The sequence below is a fragment of the Carassius carassius genome, chromosome 32, assembly GCF_963082965.1.
Source record: "Carassius carassius chromosome 32, fCarCar2.1, whole genome shotgun sequence".
Classification (NCBI taxonomy): domain Eukaryota; kingdom Metazoa; phylum Chordata; class Actinopteri; order Cypriniformes; family Cyprinidae; genus Carassius; species Carassius carassius.
This window is the reverse complement of record NC_081786.1, coordinates 7,889,122-7,911,683: the sequence shown is the minus strand read 5'-3', so window position 1 is coordinate 7,911,683 and position 22,562 is coordinate 7,889,122. Positions and strand designations below refer to the sequence as shown.

The window sequence follows — 22,562 nt, the reverse complement described above, 5'->3', positions numbered from 1 at the left end:
TATAACGATAGTACATTGAAATCGTTGAAAATAACTGATAAAGTGAATAACTGCTCTATGAATAATCTTCACATTTTATTTGTAGATTTAACATCTGTAGATGTTGTAGAACAAAAGAGCTGTAAATATTCTAAAAACCTTTTAGAGCTCCTTGTTCAAGATATCATAATCCATTTGAAAAATCAGTTTGTCTGTGTGTGTATATATATATATATATATATATATATATATATATATATATATAATTATTTAATTTACAAGTACAAACTCATTATTTTCTGACATCAATAACTGCTTTATTAATTCTTATAATCTTAAGTAGATTTTTACTTTTCATTTTATTACAAGTAATATATAAATAAATAAGAAAAAAAAAATAATAATATATATATATATATATATATACTAGATGGGAGGAAAATATACATTTCAATACTTTCTCTCGCAGTTAGGTTATATCATTGGTTAATTATGCTGTATATAAATTGCGGGCATCAGGGAGCCGCTATTATGCCGGACATTTAAATTGCTTTTGAATGCACAATCGCTTTTTAGTTTCACTTTCACTTTCTAGACTAGCAATTGCACATACTCTGTTTATACTATGTAATTACCACATATTTTACAAGATTAGATGTTTGTCAGTGGTGCTGACAGTGCACTACAAATAATTATTCTAGCCTGTGCTCTAGTACTGGGTTTGTATTTATGCTCTGTAATATTTGTGGATATTATATTAATTTTGTGACCTTAGCTAAAATGGCAATATATTTTCTGTTTTTGCAGATTCCTTGTATTGTTTTTTTTTCCCTTTTCTTTTTTTAAATATAGCTTAGCACTTAAAGTGTGCTCCTTTTCAAGTGCATCTATTTACATGATGTATGCACTTTATTGTTGTTTAGTGAAATAATACAGAATTTGCATTAGGAATATAAATGCAAATTCACATGGAAATCAGGTGGCTTTATTTGACCTCACTAAGTGCACTCAGTTGTTAACAATAATGTGTTCAGTTATGATGGCCCGCTATTGCATATCACAGTAGAATTATGCATTTGTATAGTGCAATATATCGTTCCTCTGTATGCCAATATAACCTTCCATCGCATATTATAAAACACTAACCCTACTAACAAACTATCTCACTCACTCTCTCTCTCTCCAGGTGTAACATCTGAAACATGTGAGATGCAAATGAAGGGGGTTGGAAAATAAATATTGAATTTGGGCTCTGGCACTAAATGCCTGTCTTATCTGGTTCAAGTGGAAAATGATGGGCCAAGCCCCACTGCCCTCCACCGGCATGTCTCCACGGCAACACAGCGGCAGCTGAAAAATGGCACCCAGACATAGATGCCCCTTCATTAAATATCAACACAGCAGCTGAGAACAGAGATAATGGCCAGTAACACTGTATTATGTTGGAAGCAAATTAAATAGTCATGGTACTGGCTGTCATGCCTTGGGTAAGAATACATATTGATCCAAAGAACAGGCGTACTGTATATGAATAATGCTGGATTTCCGAATAACTCACAACCCACTGCTCACAAATAGAGATTTAGTGCTCATTTTATGGCTGTATGCTTTATGAAAACAGTGCTATATCAAGAATATTTTTGGATCAGGCTTGTAGTGCCCATTTTTCCTATAATTTTAGTTTTGATTTATATAGGATTTTGTATTATTTGAAAGAACGACAGCTGTCATGACCTGTTCATTGTAGTGAAAATGGCGGCCAGCATTTTCCTGCTTTTCAGTGTGATCTGTTGTTTCTCCTTTGTGACGTTAACTTCACTGACATCCGGGCTTTTCACTGGTTTCGGAGAGGAGACTAACAAACGAGTTCTCTTGTGTGTGCAGACATTTCTGATGATTATCTGTCCTCTATTCTATTGGAGGAATCTCTCCTCTTCTCTTTGGCTCGTCGGCTCTCATTTCAAGATGTATTTTAGCTTCCCTCACCCCCGTCTTACTCCTGAGATGACAGTATCTTTCTCCTTTGATACTGTGCTTGTTATAGTTTTTCTGTGCTTTTCTTTTGCCTTTTTAGGATTACATCAACCACTCCGTGCCATTACACCAAATTACAGTGGCAGAAATTGAGCTTTTCAGAGGGAAATGTCACTAAAGCTCTGGATGGTAGATACAGTGAAAAATTTGACATTTTCAGGGAATGTAGATCCTAGAGAAGAACTCATGTGAAACAATCTGCATTTGCTCCAGTGCAAATTGAGTCCTTGTGCTTAATAAATGTGTGTGAAGCATCATTAGTGGCATCATTACTCCTAAAGCCAACAACATCTCCAATGGTGCAAAAACACACTGCTTCAGTGCTGCATATTCAGTTTTTCTCAATAGAACATTTCTGAAAACAATAACAATCACGTCTTAAGTCTGTTGATGAAAATGATGAACTTTTTATTCAGCAAGGAAGCAGTACAATACATTGAATGTTAAAAATATTTCTATTTCATATATACAAAGAATCCTGAATGTTGATAATAAAGAAAATTTAAAAAATCTTGTACACCAAATCAGCATATTAGAATGATTTCTGAAGGATCATGTGACACAGAAGACTAGAGTAATGATGCTGAAAACTCAGCTTTTTTTAAAAATAAATATTTAAAATAGAATAGAATTGTTATTTTATTAGTGAATTTCAAGTCTCTTCAAAAGACAATTCTAGATTGCAGATGTAACTTTTTTTCTTGAATCCCTGAACCCTTAATGGCTGCACATCACCTGCGGTTGATCAGTGAGTGAATAGCTTTATGATCGATGAATGTTGTTGGACTGCTAGTGTTTTAATAGTTTTGTTTTCTTCTTCTTCTTTAGATGGACCCTCAATCCTAGAGCGTCTTACCTGTAATTGAAAATACGAGAAAAAAAATTATGAAATACATTTAATGCCAAAGATCAAAAAGAGTTGGCAAATTTAAATTAGCTGGGTATGAAATTGCTTTCCCTGGATTCTGAAAGCAAATGCTTAAACAGTATCCTGAAGCTTTTCAAAAGTGGAAAAACTGTTTCAATGGAATGGGGCGCAGCAATGCTTGTCATTTGAAGAGCTGATCTGCATGTAGTTTCACTTTTGCTGCTCTAAAACGAGGTAGGAGAGGAGATAATACTCTCATCGCTGACAGACAGGATGATAAAACATGGCCTTTAACAGGAACTAGATTGTATACTGTTATCTTTTCATTTCTCATCTCTCATTCTCAGGAAGAAAGGCTTTGCTTGTACGGGGAAGTTGGTTTAATCTACCACTAGTGTTTGAAATGATCTCATCCCACCAGGAAAGTTGCTTAAAGGAATAATACTAACTGTGTGTTTTAATACATTTGCATTTTGTATTTAAACTGGCTAAAGTGTTAATGTATGTTTTATAAAGGTTTTAGTGTAAGCACAGTGCGTTTCAGAACTTAAGATGTTGTTATGTATGTATGCTTGCTCTGAGAAAGACCAACAGATGGTCCGATCTGGAATTCCTGTCTTGTTGCAACTGGTCCTAGTCCAGAACTCCCTGCTGATTTCACTCCTACTCCTGTCCTAGCTAGGCACGTCACACACCCACAATCAGGCACGATCACACACACTTGCTCCATATACCGCAATCAAACATTACGTCATTCTTACACCAGGTTTGATACGACCATCTGTACATCTGCTCTGATCTTTACAATCCAGTGAATTCAGTGCAAGCTTTTGTGACCTGGTGATAAATCCAGTTTTATATCTACTTTAACATAACATACATCTGGAGTTGAAGGTTCAAAGGAAGCAGACTGGATAAAACAGATTCGGATATTCACAATTTGGATCTTGTGAAGTTTGTGTTTGGACATCCTACCAATCACTATAAGAAATTACAAATAATCACATCAAGCTTTTTGTTTCACCTGGCGTACACAGGTTAATTTTTCTACACAGTGGTTGTAACTGGCAGACTGGCATCCAGACAGCAGCGGGGAGGCAGACAGACCAAGAGAGATGGAGAAATAGAGAGAGAAAGCTAATTGTAGCAGCTAAAAGCTGCAAAAGGGAGGAGCGAGCCATTGAAGCTGAACACAGACTGCGGCAGGCCTCTCCTACCCAGAATGTTCTCTCAGTGAGGGCGATTCAACAACACACTTAGATCAGCAATTAACACTTTCTAGCAAAAGGTGCAAAATAAGGCCTGAGACTCTAATTTCAGGCCCTCTGAACCTCTTAGAATTTATTTTACTTTTTCAGCAAATGTTTGGAGGGTGAAGGAGATAGTTACCCCTTAGAATGAGCTCGCTAGTTTGGGACCAAATGTCGCTTTTTAGTTATTTACAAAAGTAATACTTTTTCTAATAATAAATAGAAAAACAGGGTTTGTTGGTTTAAGAAAATTGTGCAAAAAAGTAAGTGATACCTGCCTTTCATTAGAGCTTCAATAGACATAGTCTATCTCTATAAACAGAGGAAAAACCCTACAATAACATCAACCACTATTAACGTGATCAAGCATTATATCATACATTATAAGTCTAATAGTATAATGGGTGGGTTTGGTTGCAGTTTAGTGTGAGTTAACACTCTGAGTTTGTAATACATGGTTGCTAGATGCTGGCGAGTCAGCAACTGTCCATGACGGGAGTTTGGCCTGCACAACGGGGTCTCTCTAGGTCAGCCTGAGGGAGATGGGCCCGTTTTTCGTTCCCTCTTTATTGATTTTCTCCATCACCGCTGCATGACGGATGCTTGGGCCACACCGTCTGGAAGCTCCCTCTGGATCTGCAGGGATAGATTAGCCTTAACACTGCCCTCAGTTGACAGATGAAGAGAGGGAGAGAAAGACTGAGAGAGATTATTTAGCTCTAATTATGTGCTCTATTGCAAGAATGTGCTCATCTTTTGGTCACTTTTAAGGTGGCTTGATGTTAAAATGAGCATCTTCCTTTATTTGAGTGTTTTCATGCATAACAAGGTGATAACATAATCAAAATATCAAAAATCAGCTCCTTCTATATTGTTTATTTTTATTTTATTTTTATTCTGGTTAAGCTTAAGCAAAATCTGTGTAATTCAATGAAAAAACACAAGCTTCTTCGAAACAGTCTTTACTGTATAAAGTGGCATAAAAATAAAGGTGAGTGGTAATTTGGTGAAGAATGATTTTCACTCCTTTACAATTAATTACAAAGAAATGGCAAGTTTTTAAAATTTAAAAGAAGAAAGGCACATACACCAATAATCTTTGTTTTGTTTACAACTTCAAAATGTTTCTTACAGTGTTGCTGTCATTTTTTGCTCAAGCAGTTTAAACTTTACCTGAAATTGTTTATACAATTTAAACTAAAAAGTCCCTGTTCTTGTGCATAATTAATTTGTGAACAAAAGTTTAATCAAATATTTCATCAAAAGGTAATCTTTCTCAGACTTATTTTGCTAATGCAGATAATTTGGTTCAGGCCAAATATATTTGAATAAACCGGTCTAATCCTGAAAGTCCTGAAAGTATTAAGTCTTGTTCTACTTTATTCCACACTGATTATTCAGTTTCACTTGATAATGTCCCATTATGAAGTGAATAAGGGTTGTAAATGATGCCAGAATTCTCAGGGGGTTTTTTAACTCTCCCTTCAGATCTTTGATATATTGTCAGCACCCATGATGCAGGTATTATTATTTCCATCTGTGTCAGTCATAGGAGACTATATTTTTGTGGAGGGCACTACAGTATGTGGCAAATGCCAGTTTTGTTCTTATGAGTTGAGAGGCCAATTGGTCAGAAAGTTGCCTGCATCCTCTCACATGTGATTGACAGTTTGAGAGCTCTCACCCTGTTATGGTCTCCTCCCTAAAGCATGCTGGATTTAATGGCTTCTCTAACGACACTACTTTTCTCCACTCATGGGCCTCTGACACCTTTACGCATGAGCACGTCTCTGACCAAACCAAAACCATCCGTCTCTGTGTAGTGGAGGGAAAAAGCATTAGTGGACCATTGCAATTATGACTCGATACGAATCTCTGTCCCTGGTGCCGATTTGACTAATAATGATGTTTTCATTAAGATTTCATAATTCAGCAGGTTTACTATCTCACACACACCCCGTAACCTCACCCCTCCTTTTTGTCGGATTCTCCATTATGGAGGAGATTAAGTACCTTTGCCCCCCCTGAGGATTTTCATTAAAAATCTATACAGATAAGGTTTATTTTGAAAGGAGTGCTGTGGCGAGACAGAAACTGTGAGAAATGTGCTTCTCTGCTCTGCTTTTTGTTCACAGTATTCTGTGTGATAGTTCTAGATTATAGACTGGAAACATTATAAAGGAGAAAGTCTAAAATAAATACAAAGGAATGAATAAATGGTATTCAGTATTTTAATCTCAGCTGGATTTCCTGCAAGGCCGGCATTGAATCCCGCGTACCATATGCTTCATCGCCAATAATATGTCTTCTAATTATCTTTAACTAACATATTGACATATTGAAAAATGTATTAAATGAACACATAGCTTATGAAAGCAAATAACTTCATTATTTTGGCCACATGTCTGGCAGTGAGACTTTTCTCTGTTTCTGTATCTTTATATATATTAGAGCTTGGAAAACAAGTGACACAGAAGACTGGAGTAATGGATGCTGAAAATTCAGATTTGCATTCAAAGAAAAAAAAATACAGTAATTTGTTAAATATGTTAAAATAGAAAATAGTTATTTTATAAATAAAGTCTTACTTTTTTTGCTGTGTTTTTATCCAATAAATGCAGTCATGGAGTGCAAAACTTATTTGAAAAACATTTTTAAAAAATCGTCCTGACCACAAGCTTGAGATAGTGTACGTTAGTGATGCGCGGGTTTGATTTTTTTCCATCCCACAGGTCCCGCATTTATGAAATAATTTGGCCCGCCCCGCAAATAAAGTAAAATTTCTTTACCTTCCCCGACCCGACCCGCGGGGTCCGAAGGTTATGAGACTACCCGCACATCGGGGACATCACGCAAGTTACGTCACTACTTAGACCTTCGTACTGTAACCTTATCAAAGAACCTAATAAAATATGTAAATATATATTCCAAATATTTTATATAGGCTATAGGGAATTGCATGCAACATAAATGGATTTTCTTTTATTTTGTTTTTAATGACCCGCCCCAACCTCCCCTGCAAATAAAGTGCCAATTTTTCACAGCCATAATATATCAGTCTTTTTCCTCTTTCTTTTCCCCTTTACTGACCCTCCCATGTATCCTTCACATCATGCAATCCCACATCATATCAGCGTGGGAAGAAGACTTTTTATTAAGAATTCAGAGCTAAAGATGATTGTGCAGGGTAACATCTGGCAGTAATGTGGTGCGGTTTCTTTAGTAAAAACAACACTCTGTTTAATTAATAATTGATCAGCACTCTCTCTAGGAACTTTAACAGCATGGCAGGATCTCAGGGATGTGGTTACAGCACCAAGTCAGTCAGGAGGAAGGAGATAAGGTATCTGGGAGCTATTTGAGGGCCTGCTCTTTCAGAAACACGCCACTAACAGTGTCCGTGCTGAGGGGAGTATAATGCATATGCTGAGGTGTCGGCACAAGGCTTTCATGCCAGCATGTAGCTCACAATAACACCTAAAAAGCACTAGTCCCTGTTCAACAGCTTGAAAAGCTTTTGCTTGTCTCAAGCAGGTGATCTAGTTTGCTTACTCATGATGTTGAGATTTGAAGTTAGATGTGTGCAGGAGGACAGAGATGCTGGTGAAATATTCCCTTTATTTGATTTATACCAGGCATGAAACAGAGTTCTGTGCAGTTATAATTACAGTTATTATTATTATAAAAAACCTATTTTGAGATGCTACTAAATATATGTGTTTACATAAATAGATATATATTTAATACATCATTTATGCATGATGTCTGTAAATGCTTAAATATCTGGTGCTGGGCAACATTTATTTGCAATTAATTGCATCCAAAATAAAAATAAAAATTGTTTGTATAATATCTGTGTGTACTGTGTATATATTATTATGTATATAAAAAGACACATACAGTATATATTTTGAAAATATTTACATGTATTTTCATGTATATATTTATATTCATATGATTTATATAATATATAAATAGATTTAATATATAAACATGACATATCTGTCTTAAATAGATAAATGCATGTGTGTGTATTTATAAATAAATAATAAATATACACAGCACACACACATATACTATGTATACAATTTTTTTTATTTTGGATTAATCATTGCCCAGCACTAAAATATACATAAATACAATTATATATTGACTGTATACATTAGAAATAAATGTATTACTGATAATTAAATAATACTAAAATTAACTAAAATGATTATTTATATTACATTTATAGTGAACTGTGAATGTCATTAATGCTTAGTGGACTAGTAATGCAGAGTGGGCCTGAATTTCTTTTCTAAGGCCTGTGATAGTTTTGTTGACCGTCTATGACTTTCTGTTGTGTTGATTTGTATTGGTGCTAGAAAACTCCTTGACCCTCTTTCGCACGGTCCAGTAATCTCCACAGGCTAAACATTGTTCTCTTTTTATTTTTTTCCTGTACAGTCTAGCCAAATTTTAATGGACTTGAGAATTTATTCAGCAGTGTGAGATTTGCACTATGAGTAGCCAAGTATATCTAACAGCCAGTTTTTGACAAATGGGTGATACACCACCCTCTCCTGCTGGACGAAACTCTTTCCCACTATCCATCCAGTCATCTTTCATTAATCTGTTTCTTTCAGCCTTGTAATGAGCTATATAATCTGAATCATCTCTCTGACTGCACAGAAGTCGTGGATTTTTGGTTTTGGTGTTCACCAGCTGCATCAAGGTCCCATGTGTTTCCAATATGTTCCACCGTCAGTCAGTTTGCCCCGTTCTTAACCATGAGTTTATTACCATGTGAAGTGTATCACAGCTGGGCACCAGCACCAGCCCTGATGAGAAAATCTGCTCTGCAGAAAAAAACTGGTCAAGATGTCTTTACCCAGTCAGTTAAAACACATGCTACATCCACTAATGCTGATCGCTGAGGTGGAGCATAGACTTGGACATGTGAGTGTTTTGTCAACATTTAGCTAGAGAATATATCGACCCCACGGTGGCCCAAGTGAAGTACTGATAAATCAATGATGCTATTAGTGCCGAGGTCCTTCTCTGGCCACTTGATGTAAATGATGTTTAGTGTTAGAAATTTCCATAAGATATGTGTATTTTTACCTCATCTGAGCCACACCACCATAGCTTTGTGATTAATGGACTGGAGACCACAGGGACCAGAAGTGAACTTATTTCCATAAGTGTGGATGCAGTAGATTATCTGCTATGAATTACAATGACCAATGGGATCTTGGCATGCAATCACTAAAACTACATTTAAACTCAATTTTATATGAGAATTACTGATATCTAAGTTTTCCATCATAATCTCTCATCTTCCACCTCTGAAATTACGTTCATGTTCAGCTGATGATATCAAACACCTTTTACAGCTCCTCCCCTTTAACCATATATATAGACTATTTTTCTTTATCAAATCAAAGCCTGGTGGATAAATACAATTCCCATCCTACATTTTTTTTTACTTGTAGAATAACCTGTTTTACTTTAAAATATGTACTGAAATAAAATGGGTAACAGCCTTTCTTGTTAACTTGTTATTAGGAAACTATTCTTTGTTCTATTCTACTGTTTTTAAATAAGGGTATGTGAAATGCATTGTTTATGATATTATCATAATTGTTATTTTAAAGGTGTCAGTATTATCTATGCAGATTATATGCATTTATTCCACCTCTGAGTTGCATAAAAAAAATGCATCTAAATGCCACTTCAGATGCTGCTTCTCTGTCATCTCTGGATGATCTCATGGATCAGGCATTGTTTGAGGAGCTTAAACAACATTAATGGTGATGGATTGGAGAGCACTGCAATTTTTGTAATTATGACTCAGACACGCAACACAATCACTGAATATTAATCCATATATGCCTCAACAAGAGAAATTATCTCCCTGATGATCTCACCAGATCTTTGGCTTTAAATGCACAGCCTTTGTGTGTTTCGCTGCCCACACTTGGATATGCGTCATCTTGTCAGATTTTGTGTCATCTGCCCTGAACTTAATTGCATTCCTTCAGTGGTTAATTTCAGGAAACTTGTATATTTGGGTTTTTTGTTTCAAGAAGTTCTAACAACATTTTTATCCTTCTCTTATAGCGCGAGAAGAGAATGTGGCCACATTTAGAGGTTCAGAGTACTTCTGCTTCGACTTGTCTCAGAATCCCATCCAGAGCAGCAGTGATGAAATCACATTGTCCTTCAAAACCTGGCAAAGAAATGGCCTTATCCTTCACACGGGCAAGTCAGCAGACTACGTCAACCTGGCCCTGAAAGATGGGGCTGTTTCGTTGGTCATCAACTTGGGATCCGGAGCCTTTGAGGCCATTGTCGAGCCAGTCAATGGCAAATTCAACGACAATGCCTGGCATGACGTGAAAGTCACGCGCAACCTCAGACAGGTAATTCTGAAGTGGCTAGAATTTCATGTTTTCTGATGTAATTCAGAGCTAAATGCTACTGTTTGTTGCTTAAATTAGCATTTTCGGTTATTGTAAGTTCTTCGAGATGCTAACGCAACTATTTCTTCCTCTGAGTTCTTCTACCTTGCCTCCTCAGGCATTTACTTCTGTCTGAAGCTATCAACAGTGAGATGGCTTCAAGAGGCTGTCTCTCTCACCCCTCTAGATATTCACCTCACTTCTCCAAACAGTCTGTCTTATCAGGGCAGTGGGGAGAGGCTCCAACCAACCTCAACCGTTCCATTTACCCACAGCCACTCTTTGTTGAACTGTTAAATCACTCCGCCGCTGCATTTTAAAATATGTAAATATTTAGGGTGGTTTTGCCCCTCAGGAGTGAAAGGATGTCGCTTTTTGCACAGGCGTGTGTGGAGGCGTGAGTGCCCACAAGCACAAGCTATTTCAGCTCTGATCCACTAGGACTGTGACATTTCTTTCGCTTTGTTTAATAGCTGTTTTACTATCACGCCAAGAACATGCATTACAATTACCTTATACAACTGCCCGAGGAAAGTCAAAAACCATATGAATCATAACAAAGAGGTAGCTAGATAGAGGTCACTGTTCACGGTTGTAGCAGAAAACAACACGCTATGAAACATTACATTAGATAGAAGCTAAATGTGATAGAAGCTAAATGTGTTTTGGCAACCAAAAATTTGGGAATAACTGGTGAAAAACTCAGTCTGTATTCTGGAAGGTTTTTCAAGTGAGTATGCACATTTTGCCGAATAGTGCAGTATCTTCACAAAAAGTGAAATATCACCGGCTCTGAGGAGAAGCCGCTTCTTTTTCTTTTCCACCTTTTCTTACTCTCACTCATATGCTTTGCTTGTCTATGGATAACATTTGTTCAGACTCAGACTAACCACTCATAAACCATTGACTAGTCTTTAGTTTACCAACCAGAACCTAAACTAATGTTCTACTCATCATGACTTCATTTGAGTTTATTTCATTTTATTAACAACCCTTTTGTTATTGTTTAATTTGCTTTCCTTCCCCCTTTTCTCAAAGCATTCAGGTATTGGACACGCTATGGTAAACAAACTACATTGTCTGGTAGATATCATTCTTATTGTCCTTTTTTGGGTTTAGCGTGTGTTTCCCTGGCCCTTTTTCTTTCTCTTTTTTGGGGTTTCATGGCTTCATAAGAAATAAACAGACTTGGGTTTGTATTTCGTGGATTTATTTATTTATTTTTTCCAGATGTCCTCATTCCATTTTCCACTACAGCTTTACCGCCATTTTCTATCTTTCTTTCTTTGAACTTCTTCTTTGGCCCCTTTTTAATTTTTGAAGCTTTAGATGTCCTTTTAGCCCTTTTTTATATCAAATACTGTCAAAAACTGGCAGAAGCTTTCCAAAACAAAAAAAGTGACGAAAACAACAGTATGAAAATATATCAAGAATAAAGAACTACTTCAGCTCTGGAGCTCTGACAGTTGATTCCAGTTGTTTGCGCATGCCGCGCCGACCCATTCCTGCTGGATCAGCCCTTGTGTTACTAACACCAAAACTCTTGTCTGAGCAACGCACCATCTGCCCAGTTTCCTGTACCCATATTGTGGTGTAGGTCATGACTTCTTGTGTTCTCCATCATTACCCCTCATCCTGTAAGCTTTTGCTTTGGTCTCATATGTGCTGCTTCCCCTTGCATGTTGTCTTGGCTTGAAGAAGATGCATGATTTCATGTTTGCAGTGTAGTTATTAATGTTCAGAGGTGGGTAGAGTACCGAAAAACTGTACGCAACTAAAAGTAAAAGTACTTATAGAAATATTTACTCAAGTAAAAGTACTAGTCTGAATAGTTACTTGAGTAAGAGTAAAAAAGTATCGGATAAAAAATCTACTCAAGTAGTTAGTTACTAGTTACTTTGGGTCATATATACTGAGCCTATTTTTATTTAGATATATAGATAAAATGTATGTAATGTATGTGTATGTATATACTGTATATATATATATATATATATATATATATATATATATATATATATTTCATCTGCCTTTACTCCAGTCTTCAATGTCACATAAGCCTTCAGAAATCATTCCAATATGTTGATTTACTATCAATGATGTTCTTTTTATCAACAAAATCTCACAGGTTCCAAAAAAATATTAAGCAGTAAAACGGTTTCCAGCACTGGTAAATCAATATATTAGATTTATATTTTGAAGGATCATAACTCTGAAAACTGGAGTAACAGTTGATGAAAATTCTGATTTGCATCACGAAATAAATTATATAAGTATGTATTATATATGTATAAATAACCTCTCACACAAAGAAGAGTGAAAACTCCTAACATAACTGCTAAGTTACTGAACATCTGAACATAACGAACCAAATGCACATTGACGGATCTTCTTTCATCTGTTCTGCAAAATGTAAACAAACTTATATTTCTGCAAGCATAAATATTGTGGAAATATCATTATTAATTGTGTCTAGGCATAGGGGGGTCGTCATGTGACACACAGCAGCCACAGCATATTGGCAAATTTTTATTAAGCATTATTATTATTATTTATTTATTTATTTTATTTTTTCATTTTTATTAGAAACATTCCCAGAAGCATGAACTTTGTCTTTTGGAAGCTGCATTCAACTTGGTTCCCCTCTGTTATAAGTTACACGTACAACAAACTAATGTCATAGTGGTATCGTGTACTGTAATCGAGTATAGCCCAAGTTATACCTGTTGAACTGTAGACAGCGCATGTGGTGTTCATCCAATACAGATCTTCATCGCAAGCAAATAATAGCATTTGCAGATTTGCTTTCAATTCAGTGCAGATCCAGCCACGTCTTCAACACTCTTTCTGTTCTTAAACGTTACAATTGAGTGAACCGTTTCAAACGCTCAGCGCGCGCGGCAGGATACTGAACGAATCATTCAAACCGATTCACGAAGCAATTCAATGGTTAGCCAACTGGTTTGAACAAGCCTTTGAACAGAATTGACTCAAAAGAATGAATCATTCGCGAACGGGCATCGTCCAGAGAAAAGTAGACGGCGCGTTTGGATCAAACTGAAGCATTTATAACATATATTGCATTAAGATAAAGTAACGAGAGGAGCGTGGCCCACAGTAACGAAGTAAAAGTACAGATTATTTTCAAAAAATTTACTCAAGTAAGAGTAAAAGTACCAATCTTTAAATATACTCCAAAAAGTATTAGTTACCCAAAAAATTTACTCAAGTAAATGTAACAAAGTAAATGTAACTCGTTACTACCCACCTCTGTTAATGTTATGTGAGGAAAAAGACCATCTGATTTCTGTGTTGCATGTTCATTTGTGGTAATATTAGTTCATTTTGGAATGCATGTATACGTATGTGTCAACTTACCCTACTGTATGTGCTAAGAATTTGAACTAAAAACAAGCAATTTGTCTATAGTTTGTACATAACACTAACCCCTCAAAATATTGCCCCATACCAGAAAACCATTTCTAACACCATCATAGATAAAGAAAATATGCCGGCAAAATATTTTCTTTACCTGTCCTTTGTAAGTCTACAAATACTAGATAAGAACGGCCTACTAAAGTTTCAAAGTGGTCTTTTGGTACACAATCAAAGACAGACAGCAACCAGCAAGATCGAAGCTAACCTATTCCTGGTAGAGCGGCCGTCACAGCCATGATGTTCATAAATGGATTTTTCCTTCCCTTTTATCATTCCTCCCAATCAGGTGACAATATCTGTGGACGGCATCCTGACTACAACAGGCTATACGCAGGAGGACTACACAATGCTGGGATCAGATGATTTCTTCTACGTCGGAGGAAGTCCAAGCACAGCAGACTTACCTGGGTCACCCGTCAGCAACAACTTTATGGGTTGCCTGAAAGAGGTAGGTGGTCTTGGCGAACCCCGTTCTTTCATCTACATGCATCATATGAACCATATACTTGTCTGGACTGAAGGGGAACAAGTTTGTATAGACCACCTGAGCAGAATAATAGATTCAGTACAGCTTATCTGGTTAAAAGGATAGAACAGACATCATACCAGTGGTGCATTTCTCTAATGAAATTTGCTGGAGTTATACATTTTTGCCCAGATGCGAAATTGTTTCAGGCGTATTTAATATGACTTTTCAATTGTGGTGAATCATTTGATTAAGGTTTCACAGGCCAGAGAAGAAGCTAAGGTGATTGGATGAGATGAGACTTTGCATAGTGATATGCATCATTCTCAAAAAGGGAACCCCATATAGATTCTTCTGAACAACTGGACATGAAGACATCTCTAAATGCAAAATAAAAATGTACCCACAAGGGTGAATCTCACAGAAAATTGCTTCCAATTTCACCCCTAAAGTAAAAATAAAAATAATAAGTTATTTTCTGCTTAAATAAATTGAATCCTATTTGTAAGACCATTATTTTAAAAAAAAATTGTGTATTTATTTATTGTAATTTGTAATTTAGTTAATAAATTAAAAACCTAATTTAAGGATGGTTTAAGACAATAAATAAATAAATAAATAAATAAATAAATAAATAAATTTTCATTAAGGGTTTGAAGGTTTTCATTAGACAAAATTAAATGTAGTGAAATGCATTAATGGTCTTGAAAAATCTTGTCATGAAAGTTATATCACAATGCAAACCACCTTAGTCCAAAAAAAAAGTTCTCTTTAAACTAAGTTTTTTTTTTTTTTTTTTTTTTTTTTATTAATATGATCCAGATAGGTTTTGTATTCACCTTCTAAGAGCCATTATACTGTTTGCAGAAGTTAAATGTCATTCTCTTTCGATCAGCTGTTCATTTCCACACTCCTCAGTTGTCAGGATAACTTTATCAGTAAATGGAATGATCTTTAATTTAGCTGGAAATAGGCAATTACTCTGTTGCGCGGCTGCTGGTGAGATCTTCCATTAATTCATGCTGAACAAACAGCAGACAACAGAACCTCCTTTTTCGCAGTGAGCGCTACAACAGTCTGCTATCTTTTAATGACCCGCCATCAAGCTATCGCTGCCATTTCCATCTCAGACCGGCCCTCCTATCGCAGGGCTAAAAACCTGCAACATCGGCGTTTGCGTAAAAAAATTATTTCATTCCCTCTTTACTGTGCTGAGTTGTAAAAAAAACTGCCAGCCATGTCAGAGATTACAGTAATCAGTCTCCTATGTGCTGCGATTATAGGAAGTGCTTACATAACACTGCTCTGTTAGATAGGTGAACTGGATGCTTGGAGCTGCTCAAGACGAGATAGCAGAACTTATACATCCTTCACCCACCCGAGAGTGGCCATAATGATAGATACCTCCTCCTCACACTCTTTCTCATAGCTCGAGTCCAAGGATAAAAAGACATTTTAAATGCTTCTCAGCTTTTAAAACCTCACATCTGATGTGGAAGCTGAAAATGATGTAGTTGTTATGGATCATGTGTGATACTGTCGGATCAAGATGACATGATCATAAGCATGCCATTTAGCATTTTTAGCTGGTGTCAATTAAACATAAAATGTCCAGATTATATTAATTTCCTTTTATTTTTCCTTTATGCACTAAACACTTTTGCCAGTTCTTGGGTATTTTTGTACTGGTAAACCTAAGTGATAGTACCTCTTATTAGAAGTAGACTGTGGTATTTTAGAGTGTACCACCCTGTGGAGCAAGATGCTTATTGCAGTCATGTTGTGAGAAGGGTAATGCAGAAAGACACATTTAACACTACCTATGTTTCAAAAAATGGTTTTAAGACAGAAAATCTGAGCAATATGCGCTGATTTCTTAATATGTATAAGACCACAGTTTAAAAAAAGAAAAGAAATGATAGATGAGTAGCTTATATTTTCTTATTATTTAAACGAAGCAGACTATCATATAGATATTCACAGGCCTCCTTAGACCTGCCTTGTGTCCGTCTTTCAAGCTGAGCGTGAAGGGCAGTAATCAGGGTATGGCAGGGCATGTGGCTGCACAGGGGTCTGCCAGCACTAATGACTGGATACGGAGCGGCCTCCACTGCTGAGCTGGACTCTGGCTTCCTTCCTTTGTGCTCTGCCATCACAATCAGTTTCCAGGATGTGCGCATGGTGACTGTCATTTGTCACTTTGCTGGGCCGGCTGGATGAAACTGTCCCTGCTCTCTGGACACTTGCTCCAGAGCCAGCACTGCTCTATGGATGCGAGAGAGGTCTGAGATTTCTGATAGATAGGTTGACCTAGCCTTACTTGCTCTCTCATCCTCTATCCAGCAGATTTGCATCAGTAAGCACTGCAGAACTGTTTATATTTGGCAAAAGCTGGGGCGGGGGAAAAACAGCAGGAATGGTCTTTGTCTTCTGTGTCAGACATGTGTTCAGATGAAACTATATTTTGATGAAATAAAACAAAGCATCAATTAAAGTCATGTATTTTTTTTTTTTTTTTTTTTTGGAATATAACAAAATATGGGGTGGGCAGGACTAAAAATTAGAAATATTAAACTTAAAACCTGAAGCCAATTTAACATTTTAATAAATTCTACAATAGTATATAATAATTAATATAATAATATAGTATATAATAATAGTAAAATAACACAGATTTTAAGAATTGATTTATTTTTAATATAATTTTTTTTAAATATAATTCTTGTGGTCCATGATATGGAGGTAAATGGTAACCAAAACTCAAAACTGTTTGATTACCAGATTCTTCAAAACATCTTATTTTATTGACAGAAGAAAGATAATTTGAAATGACATGAAAGTAAACTGATTACATTTTCCTCTCTCTTTAAGAAGACCTTCATAGATAGTCTGTGTTAAATGGCTAGCTACAGTAGCAGCAGAGGTGGAAAGAGTACAAAAATATTCTACTCAAGTAAAAGTACCATTACATTAATTAAATTTTACTTAAGTACAAGTAAAAGTACCAGTCTAAAAATCTACTCAAGTAAAAGTAAAAAGTAGCTCATTTAAAATTTACTCAGAGTAAAAATTACTTAGTTACATTTTAACAGTGGGAGGGAGTCAAAATGGGACAGGCCAGTTCCTGGAGGGCCACAGTCCTGCACAGTTTAGATATAACCTTAATTAAACACACCTGATCCAGCTAATCTAATCATTTAGGCTTATTTGAAAACTACATGATATGTGTGCTAGAGCAGGGTTAGAACTAAACTCTGCAGGGCTACGACCCTCCAGGAACTGAGTTTGACACCCCTGGGATAGGTCTATTAATCTCAAACTAGTTGTTTTTAATTTAAAGGAATCAGTTATTTAGAATAATAAAACATTTGGGCTGTTAGCAGGCAAATCAGTATCAACAAACTCATCTTTTAATGCAGAGGAAATGCAGAAGATTCATTGGAAGTGGCATTTAGATGTATTACACTGTTTAGTGCAGGACAAGAATGCATTTAACCTGCAGTTACAAATGCATGAATAATGTTTTGATATACAAGACATAAAATGTTGAATACTCATTTGAAATGATAAGAAAAAAAATCAAAAGATACTTTAAATGTGAAATTAAAATGGCCAGTATGTGTCAGCATGTCACTGTTAATAAGTGAGTCATTGTGATTGAACCGAATCATTTAAACGGTTGATTCATTCAGGAACGAAACACTGTCACGTTGCTCAGAGACGCAAACCTGTGCTTTGGTGGCTGTGTTTGGAATTATTTTCTGTTGTAGAAATAGAGCTAAAAAAGGCAATATGGTGTCTAAAACTTAAGTCTCTTAATTAACTTGTTTACTGAACTGTTATATATATATGTATGTATATATTCATGATGATTTTTGGAGGTAAAGATGGCATTCTTGGTGTGATTTTGATTTAATATATGAAATTATAAAAATATGTGAATTTTCTGCCCCTATATCTTCAATTTTGTGATCATTCTAAATGCATTTTAGGAGACTGAATCACACAGTGAAAGAACGCACTATAAATGCGCGCGCACATCATTAAAACAAAAATAGCACACTCCTCACCACTGTTTTTTTGGCTAATTTGTGCAAAACCTCTTGCTAAAATATCAAAGCTTCATTTTAATCACTAATGCAACGATGCAATTATTTATCTTACCTCTACATTCTTGCGAAGGGTTGATGTCTTGTCGAGATATTATAAGCTGCTAGTTTGGTCTTCCTAGGCAAGTACAGCTTACACTGCATAATAGAGCATACACATGGCCAGGGGTTCACTTCATTCCCTTCGAGTTCAACTTCAGAATATGACGGGGTTTTGTTTTCAGCGGTGTCTGCACCACTAACGCCTGTTTTGTCCGTCTGCATCTTTCTTGTGATTTTAGCGCCAGTTTGTCCTCCTGCCCATTATGCCGTAGTTTCCAGGGAGCGATTTATTTTTTTTATTTTTATTTTTTTTTACTCAGTAATTAATGTGTTTTAAAATGTAGCGAAGTACAATACTTCAAACAAAATATACTTACGTAAAAGTAAAATTACAGATTTAAAAAATTACTTTAAAAAGTATTAGTACACAAAAAGCTACTCAATTACAGTAACGCGAGTAAATGTAATTCGTTACTTTCCACCTCTGATTAGCAGCAATGAGTTGATAACAGATTTTCCCATAGGTCATGTAGTTTGTGAAAGTGAAGATGGTAGGCTTCTCATGTTAGCATGCTAATTAGCATTAGCATTTGGTTCAACACTGTTGAGCTTGTGAGGAAAATTATATGTGAATACAGTGCATACAGATGAGCTGTGGTCTAGCAGAGGTTTATAAATAAAAATAAACTGATTGAGTAAGTTGCAAACCAGACCGAATGCCATTATGCCAACAGTCAGGTGTTTGGCCTATGCAAGCCCTGACCTGTTATACCATGTCCAATCTGGCCATCTAGATCTATCTACACATTGTTGCCCTAAGCTCCCATGCAAAACATCCACAAAGGGCCACCTGGCATGCTTGACTAGTGAATAATCTATACCGATTTCCAAGTTTTCTCCAGTTTGACCTGAGGGCTATTAATTCCTTGAGAGTGGTGGGTAGGCACTGTAGGCAGAGATTTATAGTAGAATCAGACAGCTGTGGATGATGAATGCGGGTGTCACTACAGGCCCAACACAGGCAGAGAGGAGGCCGCGGGCTTGGGGAGGACCCTGAGAATGTGCATAGCCGCTCTTCCAGTTCTCAGCGCAACAGCATGGGCACTACAACAGAACCTTGACTTCAAATCCAAGCAAATATCCCTTTGCTTATCTCATGCTCATAGCAGTCAGTGAAAGCAGACAGCATTTGATTTGACATACTGTCTTTCACAATCCAGATATGTGGAAAGACATGTTTTCAATATTTCATCAGCAGAATTGACACCCAGGTGTACAAAAATACAATATGTTGAATGGACTTCACTTCAAATGACATACAAGCTCATTCTGAAACCTAGTAAGCTAAATGTTGCCTACTAGCATCTTAACTTCTCAAGTGCAGTGCATTCTGGGATTGTCTTAGACATGAAGTGCAATGCTGCCATATAATCTGGCCTAAACAAATGATGTTTCAAAAATTCACCCTAATAGTCGATTAACCATTAGTTGACCAGAAGAGACTTGGTCGACCAACATTTTTTTAGTTACTTAGTCGCTGAAAACAAATAAATAAATATCCACATTGGCGAATTCACACGGATCGTTAACGGCTGGTCTATGTGGTAGTACATCAGGCAGGACATACAAATGCTTGCCTATCATTCATCGACCTCAAATATGGCTTATCATCTGAAATATGTAAGTAGCAGCAATGTTACATGACCGCTTAATGTTAACATAGAAACATTTACTGTACGCTTTTCAAGTGTCTTTGCGGAAAGTGGAAGCTGAACAGTAGTGCTCACTGTAGGACAAATGTAGGCGCCGAATCAGTGTCGCAGACATCATCTCGAGAGCAAGCAATCTTTCAGAAAACAAAGAAAGCACTAGTTTATCAATGAATTATTAAAATCTTAATATAGCCTCCTTAGTGTTTTTCTATGACACATTCATAATCAGTAATTCTTCTGTCACTGTGCTGTGGCAAGCTTATGCATGCAATTGAGTGCTTAGGCTATGTAGGCAATTGAAGACTCATTATTATTATTTAAATGGTTTATTAATAAACGTGCGATTAGTCGACTAATGCGGCAAATATGCTACTCCTAGTCGACCAGAAAAATGTTAAGTCTAGGGCAGCTCTAGTATATTGTACTTATTCTTTGATGCAAGTACATACAGTAGAAGTTTAATATAAGCTGCTTAATGTAAAGTGGGACAAACTTTTTTTCTTTTTTTCTAAAACAAAAGCCTTAGGAAGAATATGTGGCCTCTCTGGTTGTAAATAGCGTAGCTGAACAACAAAGACTTACATAAGAAACGTCACTCTATCCATCCTTTTTTGTTTCACTTTTTCCATTTTATTTCAGAGTCTGCAAGGCAAGATAACAACCTGATGAAATTTTTAGTCCATCCACACACTCAAACAAATTTCTTTCTGTGTCTGGAACCAGTCAATCCTTACGTTCCCTCACGGCCAAATCCATAAAGCCGAGATAGCTCCACTCAGACAGATTCTTGGAGTCTTCTCATGTCTGTCTATAGATTATGTCTCAGCTTGCTTGCTTTTCCTGCAAACTACATACCAGTTGTTGTTAGATAAATCCCTGGCTTTATATTAAAATGTCAGATTTCTATGGGTGCTCTATTCAAGTTTTCTCCCAGGGAAACTATAATTTTTATATATATTTATATTTTTCTTGAGTGACATATGTTGTTTTCCCGTATGTTTTGCACCTCGCTCCAAAAGTCAGTTAATGCAATTAAAGAATTTTTCTGCAAAGAGATTTAACAGTTTGGACAACTGAAATATGATTTGCAAGATCGGTTACAGAATCAAGACTCGGAGAAAGGTGCGGATATTTCACAGCTCTGAGCGGCTCATCAGCTGAATTAACCGTCTGACATTTCATGAGCCGCCTGAGCGCATCAAAATGACAATGCCATAGAACGGACCAAATTGCAGAGTATCAATTTGTGTTAGACACTGTGGCTGCCCCTAGTGTTGTGAACAATTTGCAAGATGAAACTTGATTTAGGTGATGAAAAATGCACCAGACAGGTTCAATTGAAATGATAATGTTACAAATAACAGCAATCATTGTCTAATCAATGTCTGAACGTTTTCAGTCATGTTAAAGTCCTCAAGGTTATATTTGGGACTGTGAGATGCTTACAAGGAGTCTGTGGGTAGCATACAATCTCTTTCTCTATTCCCATAATCCTTTATTCAGAGATTATATGATGTTATGATGTGTTCTACTTGATGTACTGTACAGCATAATGTAACAACTTGGCTGCTGAAAATTTAGCTTTACCATCAAAGAAGTAAATTACAAATGTTTTAATTTATTCAAATAGAAGACTGTTATTTTAAATTAGTATAATATTTTACAGTATTGCTGTTTTTATTTTATTTTAGTAAAATAAATGCAGCTTTGGTGAGCATAAAAGTCTTCTTTCAAAAATATTTCATAACAAACATACTTACTGACCCCAGTCATTTAAATGGTATTACATGGGGAAAAAATCTGTATTATATTGTTTCTGTGTGTGTAATCCTCAATTTCCAGTTGATAAAGTTTAGTCTATAAATAAAGTCTATACTGTACATGTACCATCATGCCAGTATTTCATACATGGAATTCTATAATATAGTCTCCAGTTTCTAGACAACAATGCAATAACAGTTTTAAATTTCTCTAATTTTTTCCTTCATGATGTTAGAGTTTTAACAGAGCCAGTGTAAGTCAAACTATCAGATAGCACCATGATGGTTTATAGAGGAGAAATACTGTTTTTGAAAGAACAATAAGAAACTGAAGCTTGCCGTTTTAGTCTTGTGGAGAAAAATGACGATGTTTGTATGAGATGTGAGGAACCAATGTATGGCTTTGTCTGAGAAATGGATCCCCCTCAGGGAGAATGATATTTATGATCTATCAGATA

General features: G+C 36.2%; 1 protein-coding gene across 8 annotated transcripts in view; it reads left to right on the top strand.

Moving 5' to 3' along the window:
• The window catches only part of LOC132112569 (neurexin-3a), a 280,631-nt gene that overhangs the window by 46,094 nt on the left and 211,975 nt on the right, over positions 1-22,562 (top strand). For 6 of the 8 annotated variants that reach the window (XM_059520100.1, XM_059520106.1, XM_059520105.1 and 3 more), the window contains 2 exons: positions 10,237-10,538; positions 14,302-14,463. In XM_059520100.1, coding sequence (XP_059376083.1) covers positions 10,237-10,538; positions 14,302-14,463 — 464 coding nt within the window. Of the gene's footprint in view, positions 1-10,236; positions 10,539-11,615; positions 11,661-14,301; positions 14,464-22,562 lie in introns of all 8 variants that reach the window. The other 2 variants (XM_059520110.1, XM_059520102.1) reach the window with 1 other exon arrangement.